This window comes from Micropterus salmoides, unplaced genomic scaffold (genome assembly GCF_014851395.1).
Source record: "Micropterus salmoides isolate LMB-PRFRI ecotype aquatic unplaced genomic scaffold, ASM1485139v1 Ms_hic_scaffold_21, whole genome shotgun sequence".
Lineage (NCBI taxonomy): Eukaryota > Metazoa > Chordata > Actinopteri > Centrarchiformes > Centrarchidae > Micropterus > Micropterus salmoides.
Window position 1 is genome coordinate 16821331 of NW_024041262.1, and position 13456 is coordinate 16834786.

The 13456-nt window shown below is 38.3% G+C and overlaps 1 protein-coding gene across 1 annotated transcript; it reads left to right on the forward strand.

Moving 5' to 3' along the window:
* The first annotated feature begins 646 nt into the window (after nt 1-646).
* tbata (thymus, brain and testes associated) lies at nt 647-9835 on the forward strand. Its single transcript, XM_038735025.1, has 9 exons — nt 647-709; nt 992-1220; nt 4352-4522; nt 4642-4730; nt 6095-6244; nt 6528-6609; nt 7138-7303; nt 7395-7435; nt 9471-9835. Exons 2-9 carry the CDS (start codon nt 1028-1030, stop codon nt 9560-9562), a joined length of 984 nt encoding a protein of 327 aa, XP_038590953.1. The 5' UTR covers nt 647-709; nt 992-1027; the 3' UTR covers nt 9563-9835.
* Nucleotides 9836-13456: the final 3621 nt, after the last annotated feature.

Sequence of the window (13456 nt, forward strand, 5' to 3'; positions counted from 1 at the left end):
AAACTTATTCATCATGCAATTACCATCAGGGAGGCATCTGATTGGCCCAAAATATATTCCGCAACATGACAACAACCTCATACATACAGTGAAAGTCATTAAGAACTATCTTCATCATAAGCATTTTTTCCACACCTAAAACTTTTGCACAGTACTGCATATAATACTGTAATTGTAAATAATTGAATGTAATGTGTGCATATTGGTGTTTCCCCCAAAAAGTAAATAATAAAACTTCTAGACTGACAAGTATGAGACTTTCAACTGATAATATTAATGACACAAGCCATAGACAGCAGGATCATTAAAGGATTAATCATCAAATTCAGAGCACATTTATATCAGTATTCACACCCATGTGCCACACTAGATGCTGCAGCAAACTGGTCTACTTAAACATATTGTAATGAGATAGAAGATGTCTCAATAACAAATGTTGACTTTTTTCTAAATTCCATAAACTTAATTTCAAACTTCTCAACATTGAGATAACAGCTGCAGTCTTCACCTGATAAAGTTTGTTAATTAAACATCATTAAATACTTTCTGCTTTGCATATGAAAATCCTGTCTAAATGAACTGGTTGAGAATGCCAGACACTCATTGGGCACAGATGCCATTGTGTCTTGTTTAGTTCAGGTTGCTTAGCAACATGAGCAACACAGAGCATTGTGTACCAAAGGTTTTCAGCTGGAGGCTGTTTTCAGAGGTAAAGTGGTTCTTCAAAGTTATTTTTTTCAAAATCTTCCTGGTAGAACACAAAACATAAATTAATCGGTCACATTTGGAATGCAAAGTTATCTTTGGACTCTTGATGTAAATCAAGTGTGAGTAGTTTCTGTCTTGCTCCTTGTGATGTTTTAGTTTTAAAATGCTTAGTTTTAGCATGTGTGGTCAGAAATTTGCAATCACAAATACCTAGAATGTTAATGTTTTGCCATTTCTATCACATGACTTTTCATTAAGACTTTACTTGACTTTTTTCTCTTAGTCCTGATTTAAAAAACTCCAGCTGTCATACCAAGATATGTCAATAGCACAGGATCCAGACTCCCCGGGGACAACGGGAGAAAAGAGCCGCAGTCAAACTAATCTGGTGCCATTCACCACTGAATTTACTAAGATGGTGACGACAAGCAGTCCGCGCTTTGGTGCCTTGAGTCATCACTCATTCTTCTCCCGACACAACCCTCATCCACACAGGGTGCGGCATATTCAAGGTGAGCAGGCAGACGTAGTCTTCTGGGAAGCAGAAGAAATCAATTTGCTTTATAAAATTTAAATTGTATACAAGAAGATGATTTGACAGTATACCTCCCTAAATTATAATAAATGAATGTTTTTTCATCTTCATCTATGCAGTACAGATGGAAGTAAGTGTTTTGAACCTTCATGATTTCCCTGAGTATTTGGCTCTGGTAAATAAGGAGTACCCTGAAAAATAAAGTCAGCAAATTACAGTGATTCCCATGTAGGTTCTCAATATTGTTTTCAAATAATTATATGCAAGATTGATAACATTTTAGTGGAGCTGTGTTTAACTGTGAGAGCTTTCAGTTTGGTCTCCTTGGACTATTTAATTGAGCAATTCGTGTTTATCAAATTACGCCATCACCACAATTCAATAGTTGTGGAGATATTTCAATGCCAATCAAAAATGCCAGCCTGCTAGTGGAAAAGTCATGGGATCACCATTTGTCAGGATACATCATCTGGGATCCATGAATGGCTTTCAAAAAGGTCCTGGGAACCAAATTTCATGCCAGTACATTAAACAATTGTCAATTGTCAGAGGAAAAGTCAGGGATCACCAAAGTTGAAATGCATCGGCTGGCGTCCATGAATGTCTATACAAATCCACTCAAAACTATTCAATCTTGCTGAAAAAACAAACTTTGCCCTCAAACATAACACACAAGCCCTCAAAAACACACACTGCAACGCAGCCTTATGGTGAGATAAATTCAAAACAGTACTACAAAAACTATTCCCATTCTCCCCATAACATTTTGACATGATGAACACAACAAAAGAAATAAAAAATGTAATTTTGCACATTATTTAGTCCTTAATGCACTGTACAGTACAACACAAAACAACTAATTATTCTTACATATCATCCCATCTTTGGTCTGGGACAGGCCAGAGATTGTTGTTCTTCACCTCCTACTCTCCCTACTCCTCCTCCCTCCACCTCCTCCTACTCCTCATCTTCCTCCTATCCCATCTCCTCCTCCAACTCCTACTGTTCCCCTTCCTTCACCTCTTCCTCCTCTCCTTACTGCTCTTCCTCCTCCTCCTCCTCTTCCTCCTTCTCCTCTCTGGTGTCCTCTATCTCTTCCTTCAGATTTCTCTGGATCCACTCTTCAAAACTGAATAAACTGACTGTGGCCCTTTTATCTATCTATCTATCTATTGAAGCTTCTGATTGGTGTGTTATCAATTCTGACTGTTTGTGTTTCTACCTGGGTAGCTGTGTGCTAATTGAGCTCAACCTGTGTTGACTGAGTGGACAATATTGAATGTTAGTGTTTTCTCAAAGACCACATTGTGTAGGCAATGAGAAATGAAGGGAGTTGTGTGTAGAGTTTAGAGAAATGGGTGTGCTTTTTGAAAAATGGAGAAATGGTTTTGAAATTTTAGTTCATTAGCCTGATTATAGTGTTTAAGCAATGGAGAAAAACTGTAACACAGAAGCATCCCTTCCTGAGTTGTGTTATAATTAAAAGTTACCTACACTGTATATGAAATATTAGAGTGAGTAGCTCTATGGGTGCATGTAGTAATAATAATAATAATAATAATAATAATAATAATAATAATAATAATAATCTTTATTTGTAGAGCACTTTTCAAAAACAAGTTACAAAGTGCTTTAACAAGTTTAAAAACAATAATACCCAAGAGACAATAATACAAAAACAATACAAGATAAAAGCATGAAAACATTGAAAAGACTAAAATACACGTTTAAGATAAATATAAAATTTGTAAAATACAATAAAATAAAGGGATAAAATAAAGTCAAATAAGATCGGGAAAGGCTCTCCTATAAAAGTATGTTTTAAGAAGGGACTTAAAGGAGTTCACTGACTCGGCCGACCTGATTTCCTCGTGCAGGCTGTTCCAGAGCCTCGGGGCCCTGACAGCAAACGCTCTCTCCCCTTTAGTTTTCAGTCGAGACTCTGGAACAGACAACAGACCTCTGCCCGAGGATCTCAAGGTACGTGCTGGTGTGTATGGGACTAAAAGTTCAGAAATATAACAAGGCGAGAGGCCATGAAGAGCTTTAAAAGTAATCAATAGAATTTTAAAGTCAATTCTAAAACATACTGGGAGCCAGTGTAATGAAGCTAAAATAGGAGTAATGTGGTCATATTTCTTTGTTCTGGTTAAAAGCCTGGCAGCTGAGTTCTGGACAGTCTGGAGTCGATCAATAGATTTTTGGGTTAAACAGGTGAAAAGGCTGTTGCAATAATCCTGGCGTGATGAGATGAAGGCGTGTAAAATAGTCTCAGTGTCCTTAAAAGTTAACATAGATCGAATTTTTGCTATATTTCTAAGTTGATAAAAACATGATTGAACAAGCTTTGTGGTGTGCTGCTCGAAATTTAAATTACTATCAAACCAAACACCAAGGTTCTTTGCCACAGGCTTAATGTGATTTACTAGGGAACCAGCAAATGGCAGTATTTGATTTGCCATCTGCTGGGACTCGATGACCAGGATTTCAGTTTTGTCGGAGTTCAGCTGGAGGAAATTACTTGACATCCATTTTTTAACTTCACAAAGGCAGTTGTTAAGTGAACTCAGCATTCCAGGGTCTGTGGATCTGACGGGCAAGTATATTTGTGCGTCATCAGCATAAATATGAAAAGAAATGCCATGTTTATGGATAATATGTCCAAGGGGAAGCAGATACAAGGAAAACAAAATGGGTCCTAAGACCGACCCCTGAGGCACACCATATTTAACTGGACAGAACGAGGAGACATAGTTGTTTACAGACACGCAAAACTTCCTATTTGACAGGTAGGATGAAAACCATTCTAGGGCAGTACCAGAGATCCCCACCCAGTGCCTCAGTCTGTCTAACATGATGTTGTGATCAATTGTCAAAAGCAGCGCTAAGGTCCAGGAGTAATAGCAATGTGGTACATGAAAGAGATGACAGCATTATATGCAGATAAGTAAGTTTCATCTCTGAGGTTCTCAAGAAGTTGTCACCTTTAGTCCCAGCAGGAGTTATACTGACTTTATTTCTTCAGGGTATCCCTTCTGAAGCACTTTACAGTGTTTGTTCGTGTGTGTGTGTATGTGTCTACTGTGAATGCCTTTCTCTTTACAACAGGACTCAATGGGAGGCCCGTTTGCATGGTGAGAGATGACTGGTTTGTCACCTCATCATTATTTCCTCATCCACTTCTCAAGAGCCACGTTCTCAGGAAAGCAACATATCCTTCTTTTGCTTTTCCACTTGCTCAGAATCTTTATGGAGCCAGTAGCAACAAAAATAAATCAGGTACACTCACTCACACATGGCACATACATTTTCTCATAACTGTTTTTTAAATCTCTGCCTTCAAAGAATACTATCGAGCTTCAGAATAACAGGAGTAATTTTTCCTCATTATGTCACAGCACTATTTTCGGAAGCCTGGAGAGATGAACTCAAAGAACTTGTTACAAAAGTCAGTGTGTCGTCTCAAGAACAAAAGGACAAAAAAGAGGTACGTGTATTGATATGCTAATGGAACTGTGAAATTCATCCTTCACAACACTTTTTTTGCATACAAATTTCAATCAATAAACAGAATATATTACATACTGGTGCCTAACAATGACAAATTGAAAGAATAGTAATGTAAAACAATAACTAACGTCACACTTTCAAGGCATTCATCGTCTTCAGGTAAATTATGACTTATTTGCTATTTCAAGGGATAAATAGACTTCTCTTTTGCCCCTGATTGAGTTTCGGAGGTAGCACGTCTTCCCAGGTTGTGTACAAACCCAGAACATGCACAACCGTTTGAATGCTTTAGTCTCTTCATTGTGATAATGTCACAAATATTTACATTGCTTTATTTGGCTCAAGGAAAGTTTTACAAATATAACCTCCATGGATCAAAGACTCATCACTGACCCTGTCAAGTGTAAATGCTTTTTAGGCCACAGAGGGAATTCTTTGTTTCAATGCCGCAAGTGGCCACTGGAAAAAATTTGATACAAGGCTGAGTGGCAGCACCCTATCCAGGTCTTATTATACATCCATGTTCACAAGATGGAGAAGCCAAATGCTTGATGGGAAACGACTTGCCAATAGATCGAGCTAAGCACTCATTGCTAGTTTTTACCCCAAGATATTGATGAAACTGTCTGACCAAAAGTTTTACATCACTGCTCACAATTAAATTACAACACATCATTATCATTTCTCATTATTATTCCCCAGTGTTTATCTCCATCTACTGAAACAAATGTACTGTAACAAATGTATGTCAGTATATTTCTGATATTAACAATTCAACAATTTGTGAATTCTTCATAAATACAAACTACCAATACCCAATATATTATGATCCGCTAAAGTTAGACACGATACCAGATGAATACATTTTCGCTGCTATCTTGATTGTAAGGAAGCCGGATGGGACAATTGACTGAGATTCAGAGAGGATGGGAGAGGGAGGTAGGAAGCAGTGGTATTTTGTATGGGGTGTATGGGGTGCTGTGAGGTAGAGTTTATGGGAATAATTTTGTGAGAGTGATTTGATCTTTATTGACAAAGGCTGTACTTTGTGTTCAGCGCTAATTAGCAAATGTTAGCCTGCTAACACGCCAAAATATAATGATTGAAATGGTAAACAGTAGCTTCTAAAAATCAGCATGTTGGCATTGTCACTATGAGCATGTTAGAATGCTGACTGGCATTTATCTCAAAGCACCACTGTGCTTAAATACAGCCTGCCTCACAGTGCTACTAGCATGGCCTTAGAAGACTCTTAGTAACTAATTAAAAAAGGAGATACTGGGACATATTATTAAGTGATGTTTTTGTACTGAAGAGCATGATTTTGTCGATGTGTTCCAGGACAACCCTGAGGAAGAATTTGTCCGCCGAAAGACCCAATATTCAGCTGAAACTGGGAGGATTATCCCTCCAGCCACTAAGTCTTACCAACGCAGATCCCATTCCCAGCGCCAGGCGTATCCCCAGCCCTTCCATGATCAAGAACTTATGGTGAAATATTCCTGCACTTATATTTAGCCCTTTCGCAGTTAGAAAATGTGTCATTTGGCGTTGTTTGGGGCACAACCATGTAATTCATTCTAGAGAAAAAGGATTAGTGACAGATCAAAATGAGCTTTCCAACATCATAGAAAATCACAAGAGAAGCTTTTGCCCAAGGTTACACTGCATTTGCTTTGTTGTTGGAAAATACCCCCCGGCCCAGCTGTCACCAGGCACCTTGAGAATTTCACTAACAACATAGACATAGGTTTTAATGTCCCTTTCTTGTCAGGTGTTGGAGCTACTTTGTCAGATCTTACAGACAGATTCCCTGTCCACCGTCCAGCAGTGGCTTCTGCTTGCAGGTCAAAGAGGTAAAATCCATCTTAATTTCACTTCGACAGTGACTTTACTTTGATAGTTACTTTGTGCATAATGACAGCAGATTTTCAAATTTGTATCCTATATACTTATAACACTGATGTTGCTGATGTTGCATTGTTGTTAACAGAAGACTGGCAGGTTCTTTGATGATTGATATGATGATTCTAAACTTTATTAACTCATTATTAAGTGATGCCTTTAAAAAAAACATTTACATTTACAGAAATGTATCATTATCTTTTCCATTTATTAATTCGATTTAATTTTTTACTTTTTAAATGATGAATTAATTAATTAATTTTGAATTGGTTTTCTAAATACTTTCTGAAAGGTTTTTAAGTCTTCCTGTCATATCCAATTACACAAGCCATTCGTCTGCTGCTTTAGTGTTTACAATTTCCATTTTCTTATAGGTTTATTTAACTTTATAAATTGTAGAATTGATGGCACACTGCACTGCTACTGAAAATAATCACTTAACTATTTTCCTGGTATTATGTGTTGTGGTGTACTCTCAGAGAAAGACCTGGTGATGGGAATGATCAAACAAGCACTGGATGGGGTCTACCTCTCAGGCCATCATCAGCAGAACCTCCAGGAGCTCCAAGCTTTTCATCCTGGTACATCTCCACCGGTATATGGTCCATCATTTGACCAGTCATGGAGAAAACCACAGAGAATGAGGTTGGGGAGGTCTCTCTACGTTTTATCTAGTTCTTTTGTTCATAAACGGTTCAAGCTCAATGTGTCTAACATTGTTTATTTTCCTCCACAGCTCATACGGAGTAAACCGAGCTTTCAGCGGCGACAAACCAGGTAACTAATTTGTGTCATCCGACAGTCTTCGCATTTCACTTGTAATCGTGGGGTGCTCCCATTGAGCCATGCCACCTGTTAAAAGTGGATAAATCACTGACTGGATACAGTATACATCAACCAAAACTCTTTTCATTTGGCAGTGGCAGACACTTTTTTTGATGGCACAGGAGGAGGTCCTGGAAGTCATTAAAACCTGAAATCTGCCATCTCCTCTTTAGAAATGTTCTTTTTTAAAATGTGCTTTTTTCCTCCTCCTCCAGAGTGGGTGAGTGGGTGACTGGATGTCTTTGAATTGTTCTCTTTCATAAATGCTTGTAGACTAATATGCTATTAAAACAAATACTCTAGAGAAGATAAAGTGATTATAAAAATATTGTGTTTTTTACTAATCTATTGGCATACAAATTCAACTTTGCACGAAATGCTTGTTCTTTTGGTGTAATCAATTGCAGTCAAAGCAGTGATTTTGAAGTCTTTCAGAATCAGAATCAGAAGAAGCTTTATTGCCAAAAAGTGTTTCACACATACGAGGAATTTGCTTTGGTGATGAGGGACATGAGGAACATACAGCTGGCATAAAGAAATGTAGAAATATATAAATATGGAATAGACAATGCAAGTTATATAATAATAATAAAAAAAATACAGAAAAATAATACAACTATTTGCAGAGAAAGAACAACATTGCAAATATTTACATGTGCATTATTCTGGGTTTGTGTTGTGCAGACGTATTGCAAAGGAAGAGAGTATGTGTACATAAATATATAAATTGACAATATACAACAACAAAGATTAACAATTAACAACAAATATGTGCAATGTGCCAGGTTTATGCATGATATGAAATGAAATAATACTTACATGTGCAGAGACATTTGTATTATTTGCAAGGGGGGAGTGTCTAGCTGGCTAGCTGCAGACGAGAAGAAGCTGTTTTTGTGGAGACAGGTTTTGGTCCTGATGAACCGCAGCCTCTTGCCATAGGGGAGAGTCTGAAACAGTTTGTGCCCAGGTTGAGAGGGATCAGCTGCAATCTTGCCTGCTCGCCTCAGAGTCCTGGAGGCGTACAGGTCCTGAAGTGATGAAAGATTGCAGCCAATCACCTTCTAAAGGGACTTCTAAAGAGCGAATGATACACTGCAGCCTGCCATTGTCCCTGGCGGTGGCAGCAGCGTACCAGATGGTGATGGAGGAAGTGAAGATGGACTTAATGATGGCGGTGTAGAAGTGCACCATCCATCCATGTCTTTGGCAGGCTGAACTGGAGGTGCAGCTGTTGGTATAAAGGGAGAAGAGAAGAGGGGAAAGAACGCAGCCTTGAGGGGAACCTGTGCTGATGGTCCTGGAATCAGAGATGTTTTCCCAGCTTCAAGTGCTGCTTTCTGTTCGCCAGGAAGTCAGTGATCCACGTGCAGGTGGGGTCAGGCACATTCAGCTGGGAGAGCTTGTCTTGTAGCAGGGCCGGGCAGAGCTGAAATCCACAAACAGGATACTGGCGTAGGTTCCTGGGGAGTCCAGGTGCTGGAGGATGTAGATAAGGACCTTGTTTACTGCATCATCTACCGACATGTTGGCTTTGTAGGCAAACTGCAGGGGGTCCAGGAGTGGGTCTGTGATGAATTTAAGGTGGGACAACAAAAGGCGTTCAAAGAACTTCATTACCACAGAGGTCAGGGCAACGGGACGTTATTAAACGGGAAGTTGTTTAATCCTGTGGTCCTTTCAATGTATTACTGTAGTTTTCTTTTTTATTCTTGGGTAAAAGTGTACCTTTTTAAATAGATGAAATGTTACATCTGTTGTAGAAGTAAGCCATACACCAGGAAAGGGTTTATCTATCCTCAAATTGTCTATATGTTGATCAAGCAGCTATTTTCACAACAAGGTAAAAACAGCGGGAACCAGAACATTCAGAGTAAACACTTTTGTAATCTTGTTGCATAACACTTTTTATTTCTGAATAGAACAGATGGAACTATGGGAATGTGCAGTACAGTTGAATGGCTCTGACTTGAGTATTCTTCTGCAGAGAGGATTGGAGATGCAGAGGTCCTTGAAATCCACCCAGGAGCTCAGAATGATCTTCAAGATAATCTACCTCAGCACACAGAGAGTGTATAGAGCTCCCTGCTTTTCATCATGGCGATAACTGTATTATTATTATGAGAATTGATTGACTCCCTTGTTTATTGTCCCATGATATATCACAAGTCTTCTTTAGCATATTTCCTTTGTAGATGTTTCTTAGAAACACAATCCAATTTAGAGAGGAATTCTCAAGATTGAATTTATTGAAATTAGTGTGGGTGATTTCACATAATTGCGTATCACTTGTCTGAAGGATCATGTTTTGAAACATGTTTGCAGGAAAATAAAACTTAAATCATTGATGGACATGTGCACGTGACTTACTGCACATCAACACTATTCAATAGAGTGTTGATGAAAAAAAAGCTATAAAAATACTAGTACTAGTATAACCAGTCAAGAACAGAACAGACCTTAATTTTTTCGGGCAAAGTTGCCAAACTTTGTCAGTGATTTTTATTAGATTTTACTGCTGATTCTATTCATGTAGTTTTTATGTCCCGTTGACCAGTAGAAGTGCAGTTCTGGCTCTCTGCCCATTCATTCAGATAGGAGCTTGGTCTTGTTAGTCCGAAATAGCTGCCCGGAGGCGTTGCCAACATGGCTGCCGAGTATGGAGGATTGATCCTGACAGATTAAGAAATAAACACATAAATAAATAAATGCTCAAAAAATAAACAAGCATCCTATTAAATGCTAATATAAAAAGAGAGTTGCTAAATATCTCAGTTCACTGAAGGAAGCCATCTGACTGTGTGAGGAGCAAGCTTGTTGATGTCCGTTTGACTGGTCCACCAATAGGGGAAGTTGACCCCTTTGAGATACAGCCCCTCCTCATTTGCATAATGAGGCAGAAATGCATATAGAAACGTAAAAAGGACAGGCAGAAATAAATACCATTGCATTTGGGAAATAAATAGGGTAGAAATGCAAAGGAAGAATAAAACAGACAAAAATAATAAAACACACACATAAATAAATACATTTTAGTAATTAATAAAAAAAAGAGTGGAAGATGATAACAGACAATAAATAAATAAGGTAATTATTATAAAGGTGAATAAATAAAGAAGCTAATTAAAAGATCTCTCAGGATCAGTCCTCCATAGGCCGAGTGGCTTGACTTGCCTATGATGACTTTGGCACAGCTGGGCTGTCTGTACTGTCTTGTTTTGACACACTGCATGGTGACTTTGTTTTCACATAGAGTGGGGTGAGTTGAGCCAGTTTTTACTTGAGGTGTCTTTAAAGTGAAGTATTTGAGGATGTGGTGCATCCCTGGGAATTATCAATTTGGATCTAAAATAAACTGTTTTCAAACTATGTCTCTCCAAATACAAGTTGACTCTTGGCTCATCTTGCCCCATATGAGGGGTAAGTTCAGCCAAGGGAGAGGATAGGTTGAGCCACACGGGTGTTAGGGACATCAATGTAATTTCATAGTGCAAACTCAGATACCAGGTCCCAATATATAAATATATATATAATGTCACATAATTTCAGTGATGCATAAGAATGTAATGTAAAATTACAGTCAAATATTTGGCTGAAATTACCCCATTTCTGCCATTTTAACAAAACTGTGTCATCCAACTGTTTAAGGGTCACATCAACAGTATAGCCTCATATTGTAACTTCCTAAAGCACTAACATATGCGTAAGATTTTCTCAAACCTGTCTGTAATTGTTGAATGAGGCAAAAAACTTGAAAAAACAATTCTTGTTCCATGGGCCTCTCTTTGTCACAGTGTCAGTAAAATGGATGACTCTTCAAAAATGTGTTGTCACATGACCAATTTTGTCTGTGGTTGCCGAGAAACAAAGGGTAGTTCAATTTCCACACAGGCTCAAATCACCCCGCTCTCCTCTATATATTTAGCAACAAAGTAGCACTTCTGATACCAACTGTTGGTATTATGAGTGTAGCAAACCTCCATTGCTAACTGTCTATAAATCGCCAGCAGACCAGATTAACTTCTTTCCTTTCAAGAGTTGACGACACTAGTGCCAAAAGGTATACTTATATGACTTTATGGACAGGGTTGGACTGAAAAATTATTTGAACTTGAATTCATCAATAATGCATGCCCGATATTAGCATCATCACCATGGTGGAACAAACAGGCAGAGAGAAGTGAAGTCTGTGACAGCAAGGAAGGATAGCAAGGAAGCTGGAGAGTCAGATTTATAGAGTATATTATGATATGTATATATATGTGATCAGTAGCTTTCTGCAGTGGGAGAAGTATTCAGATCCTTTACTTACAGTTTTTCGCAATTGTTTACACACAAATTCTGGTACTTGAGACACAATGACCACAACATGTAACTCATTCACCAACCCCATGAACCAATTCTGCTACTGCAACTACAAGCACAATTCCTGCTTTACACTCAAATTGCTCTAAAACACACTTTTTTCAAAACACTACACACAATTCTCTGCTTTTGGCACAAGTTTCATGCAGAAAATATCTTGTTTTCACAAGGAACACACTGCCATTCAAATATGCTCACTGACTCATCACAAGGGCAAACACCCGTCACACAGTTTTCCAATTAGCAATCAGAGCTTTAGCATAAAAGGGCAACAGGTGAGCTCTTCAATGGAGCAATGGATGCCAACATTGGAAACAGAGGCAGAGCCAGAGGAGTGAGAGTGAGAGTGAGAGTGAGAGTGAGAGTGAGAGTGAGAGTGAGAGTGAGAGTGAGAGTGAGAGTGAGAGTGAGAAGACGGCCAAGGACCGTAATCTCTGATGAGATCCGAGCCACCATGGTTGATCATGTGGTCAACCATGGTCTAACAATGAGGGAGGCTGGGCAAAGAGTACAGCCAAATCTGAGCAGGTACACTGTAGCATCCATCATCCGGACTTTCTGAAATGAAAATGTGTAAGAAATCTACTCTCACTAGCAAATTGCAGTACTGCATATCAATACAGTACTCAGTGAGTACAGTAGTACAGTATTGCCTGTGGACTGTTCTGTAGGACTGTAAAAATACTGTAAAGTATGTTTCAAGTATTTAGGAAATGTATACCTACCTATTTGTTTGGCAGAACTGAAAGATTACCAACACAAGGTGGTCGGGAACGTCTTCTGTCTCCTGAACAGGAAACTGAAATCATAAACATGGTCCTAGAGAAAAAATGCCATAACATTAAAGCAAATACAAAGAAAAATAATAGAAAACAATGACCTATTTCAAAATATTGATGGGGTAAGCTTATCAACACTGGACCGTGTCTTGCGCAGAAATCATCTCAGGATGAAGCAGGTCTACAGGGTGCCATTTGAACGCAATTCAGAAAGAGTCAAAGAATTGCGATATAACTATGTGCAAGTGAGTCCCACAATTGATGCATACTCTCAACACTGTATACAGTAAATTATACATATTTCAATATTGTTATCATAATGATTGTGCTTCACAATAGTGACCACTCCATGTCTATTTCTGATATTGTCATGTGTGTTTCAGAGAGTCCTTGAGCTAGAGGTGGCTGCAGTGGAGCACCAGTTCATTTTCTTTTTGTGAGGTACATGTATGTACTGTCTGTAGTAAGTGTAACACTGAACAAAAAAAAAGGCCTAAGTCATTATGATGAATGGAGAAGAAGTGTTTTCCATTCATCAGTGTTTTACATTGAGCACATTAGTGTTCAACTGGTTCTTATGAATGTCTATTCATATGATGGTTTGTGTGTCATTTGAAAAAAAAAACATTTTGAGAAGAAATAACATTGTTTTGAAGTTTCATTTTGCAGGAGAATTGAGGGGTTTTGCCCATTGTGTGTTTTTTGATTTGTGTGTAGAGTTCTGAGAATGAGGCATTCTTTCAGAAAATGTGTGTAAACAATACCATAAAAAATCTCCTGCATTTGTAAGTACACATGTATTATTTCAAAATATACTAAATGTATCAAA